The sequence below is a fragment of the Netta rufina genome (assembly GCF_964035555.1).
Source record: "Netta rufina genome assembly, chromosome: 8".
In the NCBI taxonomy this organism is placed as follows: Eukaryota; Metazoa; Chordata; class Aves; order Anseriformes; family Anatidae; genus Netta; species Netta rufina.
Genome location: NC_140131.1, coordinates 26,648,058 through 26,665,914, shown reverse-complemented (window position 1 = coordinate 26,665,914; position 17,857 = coordinate 26,648,058). Strand labels below are relative to the sequence as shown.

Genomic DNA, 17,857 nt, shown 5'->3' with positions numbered 1-17,857 from the left:
TGGTGAAGATTTAGCACAGATGCTCTTCAAAAATATTTTTTAAACACACATGTAGATCCAGAGGCCAGGACATCTTTCAGCAAAAGAAAAACTTTAGCTATTTCAAATCATTCCAAAAAGAAATAATAGGAGAAAAATATACTTTATTACACTTTTTTGTTTGTTTTTTACAGTGGAATGCAGCAAGAAAAGCATCATCTTTGTTCTTTTAAATCCACGCATAGACAACATACCAGTTTAATTGAACTGTTGTCATCATTTATGCATACAACCAGGACATTTTGGCAAGCTGTATAGGGACTGGTAACTACGCCAAGTTGCTCACTTCTGAATAACCTCCTCTGTTCGTTTCTGCTGCTTTCCCTCAAGCTTTAACTTTTATTGAGATGAAGTCAGCTAAAATTCAAGTTAAGCTGTAAGAAACACAAAAAAAGGACAACAGTAGTGCAAAAGGTGCCCTAGGTAATCCCTAGTGCTGCTCGTCAATCTCTCGCTCAGACAAAAGGTTAGGCACAAAGGAACAGTACATTAGGAAGAACAGTTGACCAGTATCACAGTAATTAAGCCAAGTGTTGTAATCAGAACTCTTCAAGGATGCAACAGTAACAAACTGAATGCTTTCTTATTCAAGTCCTACACAAAATCACTTCCCGTCTTTAAGAAGATGCCCAATTTAGTATTACTTTTGAATATGCATCTTACAGTATCTTGAACTTAACCTTGCAAAGCTTATTTAAACAGACTTTTTAATCTCTCATATTCTCTTCTACAACCTGTATTAAAATCTTCTCAAGAAGTCAGGTACATCTAAAATACATCAAATGGGTTGATCCAGATAGATCCACAGCTAGAAAACACTAGCAGAAGAAAATTGGGTAGATACAGGTGTAGTAACACCAGGAGGGAACATAAGGCCCAGACAACATGAGAAGTGATAAATGGTACGTTAAAGAGCTGAATGCACCGCTACAATAAAAAACAGCGTAAGTAAATCATGAATATATATTCATTAAAGCCAAAAGAAAGTAGCAGCACATATCAACAAGAATAACAGAACTTTTTACATAAGGATTAAGCCTGCTGAAGTGCATCAACACTAAGGCACCTCATACAGCCTGCTGTTACCTAAAATCCTGGAGATACTTTGAGTACAGCAGGCAAGCACACATGCTTGTCCCTAACCACCTTATTTAGATACCATACCCAAAACTGTTCGGTTGCTTCATCTTTTACCAGCATCTAATAGTAATAGTGGCTTACTACTTCAGATACAAGAACAACCAAGTGCTCCAAACAACCCACCCAACTCTGCAAATAGACTACACTTGAGTCCATGTGGACTAATGAAACATTTGACTTTAACATGGCTGTTACAAGCAAGCAAAGCGTAGTCCAAGCCACTCAAAGATGTCTAGAAATATTAATGCAAATCTCAAGAGGAGGTGAAACGAAGCCTGAACATGACGTGCAATGGCACAAGCCTTGTCTCAAGATCTAAAAAGGGTGTGCAGTAAACCATGTCAGAACCTAGTGTGATGGAAAAAAGTGTATAAATGAACACAGATTTAGATCTGAAATAGACAGCACCTTAAACATACCCACTCAGAAAACAAACCCTGAACTCAATGCAAAGCCCAGCCTGAGACTACCACAAGGTAAAAGAAATTAAAACAGAAAAACATCCAGGTAGTTTTGGTAGCAATTAATGCTAATGGTAAAACATTAATTTTTACCACAAATGTTAATGTGACTTCGCTGTGAGTCTTAAATCTCATAGCTCTGACAGATCAAGTCTTTCCTACAGAGGCTGGGGGGAATTACCTAGGAAACTAGAATAAATGACTACAACGGGTTTTCCCAATTCCTGAGTAGGGAAATAAAAGGCTGATGTGCAACAGACAGAATCCCTCAGAACTGAGGGAGCCATATCAAGTTCTTTCTCCTTTTCATCACTCCCAAAATATAAACAGAACGAACAATGTACTAAAGAAGAAAAAAAAGAAAAATTTGGACATCAAATGGAACATCTCCTTTATTACACAGTGATGGCACTTGGACTCCAAATTAACACCTACAAGCAAACACAAGGAATATCAACTGAAAGCAAACATGCCACAGATCAGAAGAGGCAGGGAATCATTGATTAAAAATATTAAAAATGGCAAATCCTTTAGGTTTAAAACAGTACCTTACATCAGTGTCCAATTTGAACATTTAATTTGCACCACTGATGACAAATATAAAATCACAAAGTCAAGGTCCAAGCCTTTTCATGTTCAGCAGCAAATCCCTCTTCCATCTTAACATGATCTGAAATTCAAACACTTGCAACAGGGTTTTTAATTCGATGTCAAGCCCATTTCGTGGCGTAACTGGAAAAAACGGAATGATCAGCATTCCCAGGTCACCGCAATAACCCTATTCTATCTGTTTCTAGGGTCGTTACAATTTTATATTTACATAATTTGAATATCAAAATCCCAGAGCAGTAAGAGGCGCAAGGGGAGAACCTAGACAACAAATGGAAGAATCTAGGTCAAAATGGGAGAGAGATTCTCCTAGAAATTAACTAAACTCAAACATGAGACAGTATGGAACAGCTTATACAAACGGTACTTCAACTTGTCTTTTCCTATCCCTTTTCCATTTGCTTTGCTCTAGTTGCAGAAAACTGCCACGCTTTCCAGGCTTTGCAAAAGAGGGAAAGGCAAACAAACAAAATGTTTCCTATCCTTCTTAGAGGGTGAACAATGTCACTCTCTAAGAAAACAAGATGTACAAAAGACTCTTTCAAGTCCATCTGGACTAAATCTGGAAGCTACTCCTTTGCCTTCTGTTTTTACTTGGTTTATAATAGTGTTTGTGTGACCAACATTGATAAATTAAGTGTTGGTTTTAGTTGTCTCTTCCAGCATCAACTTCCATTTACTTATCTGGTAAGTTTGTTTTGCAAGTACCACAGAGAAGGAATTCCCTGTTTAAAAGTAAGGTCTAAAAATATTTCTATGAATAAATAAGTCTTCTCACACACGTCTTAAACACTATCAAACCTACTCAAGCTCCAATTGTCTTCTTCCACCTCAGAGGAAGGCATGCTACCAGAATTCAACGCTGCAAGTCCAACATCTGCTGGATATGTGAATAACATTACACGTAACATTTGGATCCACATATTGTTCGGATAAGATCATCATAGCAACAGGGAGATGTGCTCACAAACTCATTTTTTCACATCAGCAGTTGCTCATTAATCTTGACTTTCCCAAGCCCGCTCATGTTTGCTGAAAAATATAATGAAGTCTACACTAAATAAAGACTTGATGTCTTCTGATACTTGCAAAAAAATTTGAGCACTCCCTAGATGAGAATTTTTCATTAATCACATACTTGTGGTACTTTTAACACTTTGTGATGTGGTCAAAAACAAAGATTACCATTATCATTTTCATCAACTGGAAGCAAATATTACGGCTCGAAAAAGTTATGACAAACCTAAGAAACTTATAAAAGCTCATTTGGGAAGACAGCTGTCCACTTGTATTCTGCCACAAGAACGTTCAAAAGCATAATCCTGAAATATTCACACTTAAATGTATACACTCATATAGAAGCTATAAGCTCATGCTAACAGTTTTAGAGTTCTTGACATTTCATGCCTAGCAAGTTGTATGGGGATGACCAATGCAATAGTCATTATTACTGACCAAAACACAGAATTTATCTAGTGTTTGTAACTGTTTGCATTGTCACACCATGGCAATGTCTTTCTAAAATTTTTCAAGGACTTTTCAATAAGGTTATTGACAAGCTACAACATCATTCATCCTATTGATTCTCTCCACTCACCACTTATCCCAAAAGTATGATTTATGTTCTTTGGGGCTGAAAGGTTTTTTTGTTATTTTAAGAGAGGCTTTTAGGGAGGCTACTGAGTGCTCGACCTTTACGTAAATCTATACAAACAGGAATAGGACCTAACAGCTAAGGCTTTCCATATATGCCAAACATTTCATCAGTTTTACAAAACAGGTAGTATTTTCTTACTTGTTTTGTCCATGGCAATTCTGTAGAGAAGAAAGCTGAAACCTGACTATATCTTTGTCTGTTTCAGGGTGTACTTCAGAATGTGGGAGAACGAAGAAGGAGTTTATCGAGTGCCATTCATCCCAAAACAATCCATCTCACATTAAAACGCTACCCCTGAAAGCAACCGTACAGCTGGTTTCTTAGGCAAACAACTACAGTCTTTTTTTTTTCTTTTTTCTTTTTTTTTTTTAATTCTACCACTGGGATCTCAGAGTGAAGGTACAAACCTCTGGTTTTAATGACCATTGCATTTTTACCAGCTCCTTTCTCCTTCCCCACTCTAGGCTTTAGTATCTTTACAAAAATACGCTATGCCTTGACATGTCCCCAACATTCTGCAGCTTTATTTTGACTATTTGTTGAAGTGCTCAAATTTTACTCTGGAAAATTTTTACTCTTTTATCTTGCTCTGTAAATTCACAGCTTAAAATGCAAAACAACTGAAGTTGATCTCAAATATCTCAGTTTTACTGAAAATCTCCTAAGAGTTTTTTCCTCTTCTCTCTTCCTGGAAAGGTACATTAAGTTGTTATAACAACTGTTGCTCTTTGTTGTGTTGATTTTGGTGTGTGCATCTCACGCACATCTGCCTGATCTTCCTGGAATCTGTTAAACCTGAGGGAATACTAACACACCAGGATCCTCAACTTCAGCATGACTTTCTGCTGCATCATTGCCCGGATTTCCTTTGCGCTAACAGAGTGACGAAAATGATCACAGACTACATGACCTTAATATATGCGTTCAGTGTTTTCACAGCAGTTTCTTCTTTTAAATAAACATGCTTTTCAAGCATTACTGGAGAGCTGGCTACACTAGATACTATCTTAAATCCTTTTTAAACATGCTTTTTTAAAATTAGGTACTTGTTTGATTGGTGGGAGCTGATACCTGATCCTGTTGATTTTTTCAAATCATTATTATTGCGTATTATTTCTAGATATCTATTACAGTGCCCCACTGCTGCTATTTAACCAATTTTGAAATGAGGTGTATTTATTCTTTACTGACAGGATTCAAAAATTAAAAACAAAGTTATGTTCATATGAGATTACTTGTATCATACAGAACACCATGCACAGGCACACCGCTTCGATTATTTAAAAGCAGAGTGAACAAAGTTGTTTTTCTGACAATATCCGGACAGCCTTTTCCCCACAGGACTTCCAATACTGCTCCTGAGCCCAGCGAGCGCCTATTGACATCAACAAGCTCCAAATCTAATCCCAATTCCCATTTCTGCAACGCATGAGTCTGAAATTTCCTTCAGACATCGGGGATAGCAACAATTTGTTGAGGCACACCCAACAGTGCAGACACTGTTCGAGGGGCGTGCAGGGCTCAGAGCCCAAAGAACAGGCACCAACCTTGGTTGTTGATTCTGGCACACAGGTAGAAAGGAAGAACCTGACAGCCCTGTACTAGTGAAAAATGACTCTCCAGCATGGAATTTGCAATGAAAACACTGTCTGGCACCCCGCATGCGTGGGAGGGCATTTCGTGCTCCGTCAGGAACTTAATGCAGCAACAATGAGATTTACTGAAAGAAAGGTGACTGAGTGGGAACAGATGAACAATGCAGAACTGAAGGCAAAACATGGGGGTTTTACGCTCAGAAAGCATGGTTTGAGAACCTTTCCATTTCCATGTGATTTATCCCCTCTCTTTTTCAAGTTGTCAGTCTACAAAACAGAAATTCTGTGCTAGATTTGAAACAGAAGAAAACCCTCATCCTTTAACAGCTGAAACAGCTGATGCCAATACTTACACAGCACTTACGCACTGAAGTCACCCTCGTGGGATTGCCTGCTTCCCTCTTTCTTCACCTGTCCCTCACTCTGTACATGCTGCTGCTTCAGCCCTACTTTCCATAAAAGTAACTGCATACACCCTTCCTTCACTCTAATCATAGAGATCAAAGTCTCTCCAAAGCAGAGCACAAAGTTCAAGTCAAATTTTCGTATGTTTTGACATAATATCTGAAAGCAATTCATTTACCCTGAGCTATTAAATATAAGTTTCACCATTATAGTCAAACATTTTGTAACCAGTGTTTCCCAAGGCTGGTAAGAGGCCTATGACTATATTGACAGCATACAGCTACTACCGCCATGGCACAGGGCTTTGCTCCACTGTTTTAAAAAAAAAAAATTGACAAATATATTTCAAAAACAGATGATTTTGATCACTAGGGCATGTTTTTTCCATTTCAACCTTAGTTCCTTGAAAGCATATTGCTCATTTACAGTTGACACATTTCTCATCTTCCCCCCATTAGTGTGCTTACTCATTAAAATCTGTCATAAAGCAGAATTTTATCCTAAGATCACAAACTCAGGTGTCTGGGTTTAAAAAAAAACTACTTAAATTTAACTGGAAATTTTAAAAGTACCAACTATGTAAGGCTTCGCATCACCTCAGCAACAGTTTATTTACATCTCAGCACTGAAAAGTACTTGCCAACTTCTGACAACTCAAGACAGCTCCTGTCTGGCTCCCTGGGTATTCAGATGTTTCAGAAGCTGTGGAAATCACACAAACAACACCCATTTGGGTCAACAGTCTGAGAAACTTGTGTCTCAGAGGCTTTCTAAGCCTTCCTATGTTATTTGTTTTTGCCTGTAATCATTCATATTTTGGGCATAGTTAGGGAGAGCAGTTTGAAGAATTATTTTTAGAAACAGCAAAGTTAGCTAGCTGCATGCAGTAGCAGGAAGAATCTGGGGCGCTGCTTTTTTGGCCTTTTGTATATGTACAATATGCAACTCGAATTCAAGCAAGCTGGAGATTTAGGACTACATTTGAGCAGTTATTCACAGGAATAAATAATAATTAAGGGGAAAGTTCAGAAGCAAAAAACAACTGGAAAACTAAGTTTGCTTATTCCCAACACTAGCAATGGCAAATCAGAATTTCCAAAGAGGTACTTTATGAGAAATGAAATCCCATGCCACTTCAAATGCTCTCAAGCTAACCGTGCAAACATGTAACTTAAATTATAGAACTCACTCAGCATAATGCTATTGCAGAGGCTAGTAAAAAAAATACAGATCAACAGACCTGTTGCACACTGCAACCTTCACCTGCATGCAAGCAGTCACACAAGCGTGTAATGCCAGCAGCTGAACAGCAGAGCCATTATGCGCCCAGAGGTGTGCCCTGCACAGCTTTTGGAAGGATTGCACAGGCTTGTTCAGTTCGTCATCTCCACCTCTGCACAAGCAGCTGTTACTTCACACACAGTTCATCTCGCTAAAGAATCCCACAGACCCATGTCTTCCAAATTTGTTGCTGTAGTTTTACCTGGCAGCTCTGCACGAAAGGTGACAATGGCCACTGAACAGGCCAAGACTACAAAAAACACTGCTTGCAAGCAAGCACATCACCACCCATAATACTAAAATAACAGTACCAGGAATACTAAGTCCATTTAAGCTGTATTGTGGCAGCAGAAGCAGAACAACTTCAAGTCTCTGGATCTAATTTTACTTTGGGATTGGAAATGGTAAATATCTTGGATGGAAGACTTGTTTTTTGTTGTTGTTGTTTTAAACAAGTTATTCTACTTACATAAAAACATGTTCTAAAATAAACTCTGTTACAACTACAAGTAAAGAGTGTCAGAAACATTTGTGCTGGGCTAAATTCAGCCTTAATTCAGAACTTGTTTACTTGTATTCAATTATACAGCAATAATTTGTACTGCAAAATATTTCTTCAAAATCAGACTGCTTAAAAACAGGCTGGGTACATTCATGTAGCAGGAAACATGAAAACAATCAATGAATTAGAAACTACAATAATAAAAGACATTAGGCATACACGTCAAAGATTTGATGCAAACGTTAAGATATCTGATTTACTAAATACCTGAATGAAGCATTGATACTGCACAAAGACAGTCAAAACCAGCTATTTCCTCTGCTACTTGCACAAAAGGACTTTTTTTTCTAAAATAAGAAACGTACTAAATTTGTAAAAAGACCGTTTTAACAAATGTTTTATTTTAAATATAATTTATGACAAAAGACATTCAACATCCAGAAGTAACAAGTGAGATTACCAGCTTTATCTGTTTAAAAAAAAAATGAAAAAGGACCAAAAACCTGACAAAAGATTCAGAAAAGGATATTTGGGTTAATACTATTCACTGAGCCTTGTCAAACACTCAGTCACACTGCAGCCCTGATTCATGCCAGCACTCTTAGATCAGATTTACCTCTGCATCTACTTACAAAAAGGGCAGCACATAAAAGTTAGTGAAAGTACCATACCTTAAAAAAAATGAAATAATGCTTGAAATATAACAAATTTGAATACATAACTATTTTTGCTACTACCTCAGGTAAATTCTAGATCATTTTCTGTGGAAATAGGGTAATGATACCGTATGACTCAAAAGCAGAAACCGAAGTTGAACTGAACATATGCTGGCAACGACAGATCAAACAGATACGTGGGAGGCTGTGAACAATATACTGGAAAAATCTTATATATATATAGAATAACTAGTGACAGGTTTAGAGAAGACTATACTTATGGCTGTGTAAATTAGAATAGTCACATTAACCTACCACAGCTGTACATGAGCTTTACAGCCGGCTAGAAAACCCAATAGCTTGAAAAAACAACTGGCAGCAAACAAAATTGCAAGGGAAGATACATGAACAAATTTCAAGGGCTTGAGACAGAAGAAACATGCTGTGTATCACATGGTCTTACAATGAAAAGGCCCAGGGTTTGATTCCACTTTTTTTTTTTTTTTTTTTTTTTTTTAAATCAGAAGTGATTTCACCACGTAGTGCTCACCCACATTTTGCCATCTTCACATACTTTTCACATCCACTTTTAACTCAGCATCTTTCAATCATGTTTAATTTCTCTCTACTTTTCACACCTTCAAAAATTTCCACCACGGATTTTCCTCTACTCTTTATTAGACCTCCAATTTCAATTTAATTCCTCTGCTTTCTTAATTCTTCCCCACTGTGGTTCTTCCCCCAGTGAACGCCCATCCCTTAGTTACAATTTCTGCCCCACATCTACCAAAAAAGTCTTCCATCCTCAAGCAGCAGAACATGGGTGCCACTCAGGATATAATGATAAAAGAATGCTTACCTTTCCAAAGTCTCTTACATCAAACAAATCGAATGCTTCAAAAAGCTCACTTTTCTTCATCCCAAATATTTCACAACATGCTGAAAGGAAGGTCCTTATGTTCTTCAAGCAAAGAAACTAGGGGAAAGAAAATAAAAATGCTAAGTATGAAGTGAATCAATCAGAAACGTGTATGCTCTCTTTGGTCACAAATATATTATAAAATGCATGAACTCAATTATTTTTAGTTTGGTTTGTTTTAAGTCAGCACTTCCACTATGCTATGAACTTCATAATTCAGTCAAATATTCCCTTCAGACTCAGAAGTGTTAACCAAATTCTGAATGGAGAATTTTCTTTTTACGTAAACAAAGAAATGGCAATATGCTACTAGATACAAGTTACTTTACAAGCAGACTTACTTTTCAGTTTTAGACAGACAAGAAAATGTAGAACGAAAGTAAGACTGCAGGGTTTCAAATAAAGCTATACCTTAATAAAGCTATTCATACAAAGAAGTTGTTCTACATACACATCCAGTATCTTCAGTTGTTAAGGTGAGAGTCTAGTTTGAATGTCTACTGATCACACATACAAATTTAGTACAGTAAAGACATTATGAATACACACTCTCCATGTGGACCACAAGAGGAGATGAAATTTGTAGTTGAAAGTACTCTACAATTTATCTACTGGAAATGTAATATCCTCAAACCACCTGGATTTCTGTACTGAACCAAGGGCTGTTTCCCCCTTTGTCTGCTTACAAGGGCATTAGCACCACAAAGCTGTCATTGCCCAGTCCTTCAGATCCTGTATGCAGTAGAGTACAAAGCAAAACACAGTATTTATAAGCAATGGCAGTTCAAATAACACAGCACTGTGCTGTGAATATGCATTTGGTAGGTACCTATAGAGCAGCTCGCTATTAGAGCGGAGTTCCTGGAGCTCTCCACATTGTAGTGGATTGGTAACATGTGGATTGTTTACATTACGACTGATCATAGCATTGCTGCAAGTTCCGACTTCACATTGTTTACATAAAAACAGTATTTTTGGAATTAATACAGAACAAGTGTCACAACCATACACATCCGGAGTGCAAAGCAGTACCCAGACTGCTCAGTCATACGAAACGGGTCACTGCTTTGCCTTCAGCCTGAGACAACGAAACACCAACGCAACAGGGAGCCTGACTTCACGTCTGAGACGGAGCTAACCCACCAGGTACAGGAAAAGCAGGGCACCTGGTGGATCAGACCGATTCAGAAATTATACATGTAAAAGCACCGATCAACAGGAGAAACCCGAAGAGTGGACAACTCCAGGGGCTGAGGACAAGGCTACAGCCAAGCTCCCCACAAAGTGCCACAGAAGCCATCACCACACGAGCTGGAGCTCACAGGAAGGCAAGCAGGATGAGCCCTGGTGAGACTGATGACATCCACACAGGGCCTAAAGGGCCACCAGAGCTGGGACCTCGGCCCGGGCTCCCCTCAGCGCCGTCCACAGGCCCACACCTGCTCCAGGCAGCTGGTGCCGGGCTGCGGCCACGGCTGCCCAGTCAGCACACTGCAGTCACACTGGCCTGAGTGACACCTGCCAAAATTTGAGGAAACGTGCCTAGATTGCTCAGTCAGTATCACCAGTGTCTCTGCTTTCACACGAATTACAGTTTCCAAGTCACAATTACACAGTTAGGAGATACAGCCTGCTAACAGATACAAGGCATTGCACTCCTTCCACCCTAGCCCTGTCAGAAAGTGCCAGAGGATGAGTACAGAACAGCAATCCTTTTCTTTTTGTTATTATTATCGTTCTTACAAGCCAAAGGCTACGAGGTTTCTCCATGCAGAGTACTGATTCAGCCTAAATACTGATTTACTTGCAGTGAAATTCTCACAGCTGCTAATTTCTCTCCTCACTGAAAACACCCAGCTGCCTTTTTAGCACCTAGAAATTTTTGAATTTAGGATCATTAGCGATGCCATTTCCCAACAAAAAGCTCACAGCTGTATTAAGTTGTTTACCTCTAAAGAAAACCTAAAGTTAAGGGAAAGACGGGAGCTGTCATGGGCCTGAAATCTGGCCTAGATTCACCACAGGTATTTCCAGGAGCTGCATTTGGCCTTTTATTGTAGCTAAGAAGTGCTCAACGCATCAGCAGGTACACACAAACAAAATGCTCTTCCCACCCTGCAAAACTTCTTCAAGTTTCCCTAACAGAGGCCTCCTATAACAGAAGACAGATGGGAAAGCAAATTACATGAAATAAAGTTTGCCTTTAAAAACAGTGGGCTAGGTAATGTTAAAGCACCTACGTTGCAAGTAAGAAATGAAATCCTTAGGTATGTTCTAACAGAAAAACCAAAAAAGATTCCAGTCCTCCTCCCACCCCCCCATTTTGTTTTGTATTCAATACTCACCAATTCATTAGGTGGCAAATTGCATTTATCATGTATCATATGTTAAACAGGCTTGACATAATTTTAATCTAATATTCAATAACCCCAAGACAACACGGCAGTTACATTGCATTTCTTGTAGGATCCAGAAACCACAGACTGCGCGTTTGTCAAATCTACCTGCACTTGGGATGGGACCACATCATCAATTACAGCGTGCCAAACGGTGCCTTCACCAGAACAGGCCTCCGGACAACACAGACCAACCTCTGCTAGTCCAAAGAAACCTCAGTGGGTTTAGCTGAGCATCTCATGATTCATGAGCCATCAATTAGCTCTTGCAAAACTGAAAATGAAAGGCTTATTTCTGAACTATTAAGCTAACCACAGTAGCTACCTGAATGCACCTCAGACTACTAAAGCTATGTTCATATTATATGCACATATTTTTGAATAAAGCATATGAGAAAATAAAATATTTACAAAGCATGTTATATGCTACTTATATTTTCCAAAAGTCACTTAATTATACTATTCAGAAAGCTTTCAGAAAATTTTCCAGAATGTTATATTGCAATCATCTACAGAAACAATTTTCTCAATGAAAACAAAGATTTTTATCACTGTGGTTATTGTATGAAGAAGTGCAAATTAGTAAAAGAAACCTCCAAATTAAAAAAAAAAAGTGCACACACGTAAAACTGAGGAAGCTCTACAGAAGACAACCCTTCACGCTGGCAATAAAAGGCAGCATCAGTCTGCAGTCTCTCACTTATATGTACAGTCCTCAGGATATTTGGATACCTACTACATTTTTGTGTTTCATTTTCAAACAAAAACATTATGCTTTGGTACACCACAGGGAGATCAAAGGCATGACGAGCAGTTCTCATACAGATGCAAGGAGAGCTAGACATCGCTCATCTCTGAAAGTCTCCTCCACAGGAAATGTTGTCTTTCAGTTCAAGAACTGGTGCCTCTTCAGTAGAAGGTAACTTAAAAACATACTTATAAAAAAAGCGGTTTTTTGTTTGTTTGTTTGTTTTAAAAAAGGGGTTCATTGCAAAGGGTTCATTGCTATGTTAGGACACCACAACCTAGGAATCTTAATATGTGGATTGCTAAACAAAATTATTGCAGTAGGATGGTTCAAGCCACAAGTCCCAAAACACGTACACCAGTGAAAAATAAAGCTCGTCTGTCTCTTCTTCAGGTGTAGCACAAGAGAAGAGTGCACACAGAGACGCACCATCAAAAATCACCATCCATAGGGATGGCCAGGACCCTGCAAACAGGTGGAAACGGGGGATAGCTCCAGCCAACCCCACCACCCCCCGCACAGAAATGGATGTTCATCTGGCAGCAAGGCTGGAGAAATATTGCCACGAGATATGTTTAATATGACAAGGGGGAAAAAATTCCTTTCAAAATGTGTGCAGATTATCAAGATATTTCTAAAGCACCCTGGGTGCGCCACCACACAGGTACTTACACTTCTACAAACGGGTGATGTTGTCATTGTCAGGGCTGCTGAGATGTTACCACTCCTTTGATAAGCCCTTGTGTTATTTAAGGCAACAGATCAGTTTTAGCGGCCTCTGGTCTGCTCTGCACTGCATTTAATTTTGCAAGAGGTATTAAGGTAATATGTATAGAACTGAAGAAACAAAGAACAAGTTTGCAAAAAAAATCTACCACCCAGAAAAAAAAAAAGCAACAGATATGATTTATGTAATTGGTACTGTATTTGTAAGAACTTAAATTGGATAAGAGTGGGCAAACCAAATTATACTTAGTTCCACAGAAAAAGCATGCTGTTTGCTACTGTAACGCTTGCTACTCGACACAAAAAGCAGCATTTATTTCAGGCTTTCCAACACAGCGCATGGTTATGGGTGCTGACAGAAATGTATAGAAAGACTTTACAAAGGGAATTGAATAGAAATGACTTATTAGACACAAAAAGCACAGGCAGGACTATAGCTGCCCAGAGGGAAGACTGATTTCTCTAGCCAGTCCTCTAATGAAGTGAAACACGAAATGCAAAAGAAAAAAAATCAATTTCCTATTCCCTCTATTTCTATAGAGGTAGAGGTATTTCTCAGAAAATATGTTTTAGCAATGAAGTACTTCAATGGAAGGAAGGTCTGTTGGTAGAGACCATATTCATACCCAGACATACCTTTTGTACTAAAAGTATTCCTAAGGGAGTTCAGAGACCAACACAAAGAGCTCTGAAGATCAAATTCTGCCGTTAGACATTTATATGAAATTCCAACATAGCAACACCAGTCAGGCAAGTGAAAACCCAGGTCCAGAAACGACAAGTATTTAGAGCGGGCAGAATTCTAATCCACACTTACGACTTCTTTTTTTAATTGCTAAGAGTGGAAAACACAGAAATTCATCTTTATTTCTCCTTTTATTATAGGGCTTTTGCCATAAGCAAGGAAGCAAGCTTTCCTCATATTTGTACCCGTACCAACAGCCATTCATAGCATGCAGGACAAGCCAGGACCAAACACTAAGCACAGACCCAACAGAAGTCCGAGCACCTCAGACAGCCTGAAGAGGCGCTCGGCTACAAACGGGCAGGAATACAAAGCAGCCCACTGTTACTCTATGTCAGGGGGAAGGTGTTTTTTTTCCTCTCCTTTTAAAAATAAGCTGGCAAACTAGATTCCACTGCTTCTTAAACAGGCACCATTACTCTTCCAGACATCCCGCAGCTACCCCTCCATCACCACACTTTGCAGGCCTTGTGATGCCGCAGTCCCAGCTCTACGCAGGCTGCAGGAGGCTCCCCATAACCGCCAGCACTGCGGCCACTCACTCAGCAGCGGCCCTGTAGGAGCTATGAAAGAAGTAAAAGCACAGGAAAAGAGGATTTTGGGGTAGCCAGTCGCCCTCTCAAACCACCTTACCACTCTTCCTTTGGGAAGAGCGGGGCCTGTCAATGAGAGAGACTTCTGAACGCTTCCCCTCCAGCCCGTCAGCACTACGTGATGAACTGCATGGCTGCAGCTACTGGCCTGTGCCTATACAGCCACATCAGCCATGCAGCCCAAAAGGGCAACAGCTTGGGTAACAGCAACCATTAGTTACAAAAACAGCTGAGGAAAGGCCAGACATTCAAAGCAAGCATATAAAAGGGAAGTAATCAGGTGAGCAAATGTGGCCTCAGCTCCTGCACCTCAGAAGGAACAGTCTTTTCTTTTGGTTTTTGATTTGGTGCAATTCTAATGGTGCGTGCAAGAAAGCACATACAGGCTTGTGAAGATGGGAGACTTTTTTTTGTCAGTCCTTATTTATGGCCTTAGAGAAAGCAGAATTAAGCAAAAAGAGAAGGCAGCAGAAAAGCAGAGGAACAGACCAGACCCCTGCTGGAACACCTCCATGCCCTTCCCAGACCCCAGCGCTTAGCGCAGAGCACAGGCTCCTCACCTTTCCTGCCCACTTTTGGGGATGCTGATGAGAAAAGATTAACTAGAAAGATCTCATTTTTATTTCCACCCTGTTGCAGAGAATATACACAGAAAGTAAAATTCTTTCAGCCGTATCCAATAAAGGAAGAAAATTGGGTACTTACAGCTAGATTTGATCTTTGATAGCAAAGGCTCTTTGCAAGCCAGGCTGGACAGTCTCCCAGCAGATGCCATCTGACAGACCCATCCCAAAAGCAGGGTTACCGAAACAGCTGCACGCTATACCTCTATTAAATGTCTTTTTTTTTTTTTTTTTAAACCATTGTCACCATCCGATGACTGGGTACTCAGACAAAGCAGTGGCCCGCTGTGATACTGGCAGAACTGCATGCTCAGGGTTAACAATTCATCACAGAAATCATTCCTGGCTCCTTCACGGATTTCAGCAGCCAAAGCAGATTAGATTAGTTCTGCTCTGCCAACAGGGGTAATTATCACTATATGCAGTAAAAATAGCTGTAAGGATTCTCAGTGAATGAAGTACGGACCCAATGATGAAGTCTTAATTCAGCATCTATTAATGTCTTCTCCTGAGCCAGCAAGAAGGAAAAGCAATATTAAAGTCACGAACAGAGGTTTAACATTTGTATTGTCTGTGTGCAACTTTTCTTGCACAGATCTTTTAGAGCTGAAGTCCTGCTGAGGCAGGTGATGCACAGGGCCGTAAGGAATGTGAAGACCATGTCAATGGGAGAGGATGAGTGCTCCTACTTTCAGTATGCTAATGAAAACTAAAAGGTCATCTCATGAGCTTCTTGGGTTTGAGTGCGACAAAACCACGTAATAAGTGAGTATTACTCTGACTCTTAGATAAAATATTAACTTGTAAATGACCTTTAAAAAAAAAAAAAAAAAAAAGAAAAACAACAAACACAGGAAGAACACACAACTCACACCAAAGGAATTCAATTTTAAGTTCTGCATTTGGCCTCTTGATTTGCAAACCATCTCCATCGTTCAGATATTCGATATTTTTAAAGCTGTAAACAGGAGCAAACGAGCCAAGTATTAAATACTCCTAACCTTCATCCTCCAGAAGGGACTGTTCAGAAATATTTTTATTTCTGTTACAAAGCAGACACGCTAATAAGGCTGCAGGAATCAGCACACGGAGTTCTGGAAGAGGCAGGCTCGTTAGCAGCATCTCAGCTGCTTACAGCCTGTGCATTAGCTGCTCACATAGCCCCTTAAGGCAGGAATCATTTTCTGGGTAGCAGAACATGCAGGACTGGTGCCACGACGTAACGGTGAAGAATTTTGCTTAGAGTTGTGCTTTGCAGAGAACAGCAGGCATTCCTTAATTCGGAGAGGATGCTTCAGTGTGAAATCCTACAGGCAGAGCAGCTAGGGAGATCTGTAGCATTACTCCTTACTGGATGCAGGCTTTCTTTGAAGGCCTACACAACACACAGGATGCTGTATGAACTATAAAACATATTAAATTCCTTTGAACCACTGCTAACACAGTATGAATATTAATAGCATGTTCTTTATTTGCCCAGTTAATGTAGTAATTAAATATTCATGGCAAAGCTCTCCTTAAAATTCCTAACTGACTACTATTCAATTGTGTCTATTGCATTTTGGCTTGAGTATGGAGGATTTTTATTTTTTTTAATGTACATTTGCTCTTCTCTGTGCTTCAAAGAAGGAAAATGGAAATTGAAACTTGAAAAAGCTGAGGAAGCACAAAGGATGCTGAGCTTTTGTTCGTACTGATATGGGGTGAAGGGAGGTCAGGAAAAGAAAAAAAAAAAATCAGGACTTGTACTCCTGACTCTCTCCTCAGCTATGCTGGCACTACAGCACCGATTGAAAGCAAGGCCAAAGAAGCATTTAAATTATCTGTGCTTTTTAAATCAAGCTCTCCTACAAGCCATGAAATTGGCAACTTCTAGTAAACGGTCACGGAATCCCATTCAGCCAACAGTTTCCACGTCCCACCACATACACTGGAACAGGCATCACCAGGCTGGGGGAAGAAAGAAGCCTTTTCTTTTGCCCGTTGCAAGGTGAGGAATATAACAGAGCTTGGGGAAAGCACACAGTCACTAAGCAGAGAGCAATTTGTTGAGCATAGAGCCCTACATACAGGAATTCCCCAAGTAATCAGTGTAATTAGCGAGAGGCAGGGGTGGGAGCTCAGGACAGCATCCTGTTGCAAAGAACAATTTTGGGGGAGCCCTTTGCGCCCTGCTAGCAAGACTTAACAAGTCTATCCTGCAGTATCTTGTCAAAAAGAGCAGTAATTAGAATACTGTATTAAGTATGCAAAGCACACCAGTTAGCTAGGGGCTTTCTGTGCTCAGTTACCTTTCCAAGTGACTAGCCCTATCCGTCTAATGTCCTGAAGCTGCATCCCTAAGATGTCTTCCTCTAAGTATCTCGGTGTTATATGAACAAATCCAAAAGGCAGGAATACAAAGGAAACACGGAACTGTCCTGAGAAGAACAGGAATAGGAGAAAAACAGCAGCAAGGAAATGAAGAGAGTACCACAGGAAAAGGAACAGGAAAGGAAGAGCCACACTGAAAACAAAGGTTAAAAAAGAAATCAAAACAGACTGAAAAAAAAAAAAAAGAGTGAAGTGGTTGTTCCCACTGTATAAGAGATTTGACTCTAATAATTAAACCACGGGAGAAAAAAATAAATAAAAGCCTAACATAAGGGAACAGCATGTTAACTTTTTGGTGTTAAAATGCTTCAGGCAAACCTATTTATAAAACTGCCATTGTCAGTGAGATAGCGGTCACTGTGCTGGGAATTTTATTTCAAACCGTGCCA

At 39.6% G+C, this 17,857-nt stretch overlaps 1 protein-coding gene across 1 annotated transcript in view; it reads right to left on the bottom strand.

Moving 5' to 3' along the window:
• VAV3 (vav guanine nucleotide exchange factor 3) overlaps window positions 1-17,857 on the bottom strand; it is a gene marked incomplete at its 5' end in the record, with an annotated part of 160,739 nt that overhangs the window by 124,748 nt on the left and 18,134 nt on the right. Inside the window, one exon of the mRNA XM_084290678.1 lies at window positions 9,205-9,321. Within this exon, the coding sequence (XP_084146804.1) occupies window positions 9,205-9,321 (117 nt within the window). The remainder of the gene's footprint in view (window positions 1-9,204; window positions 9,322-17,857) is intronic.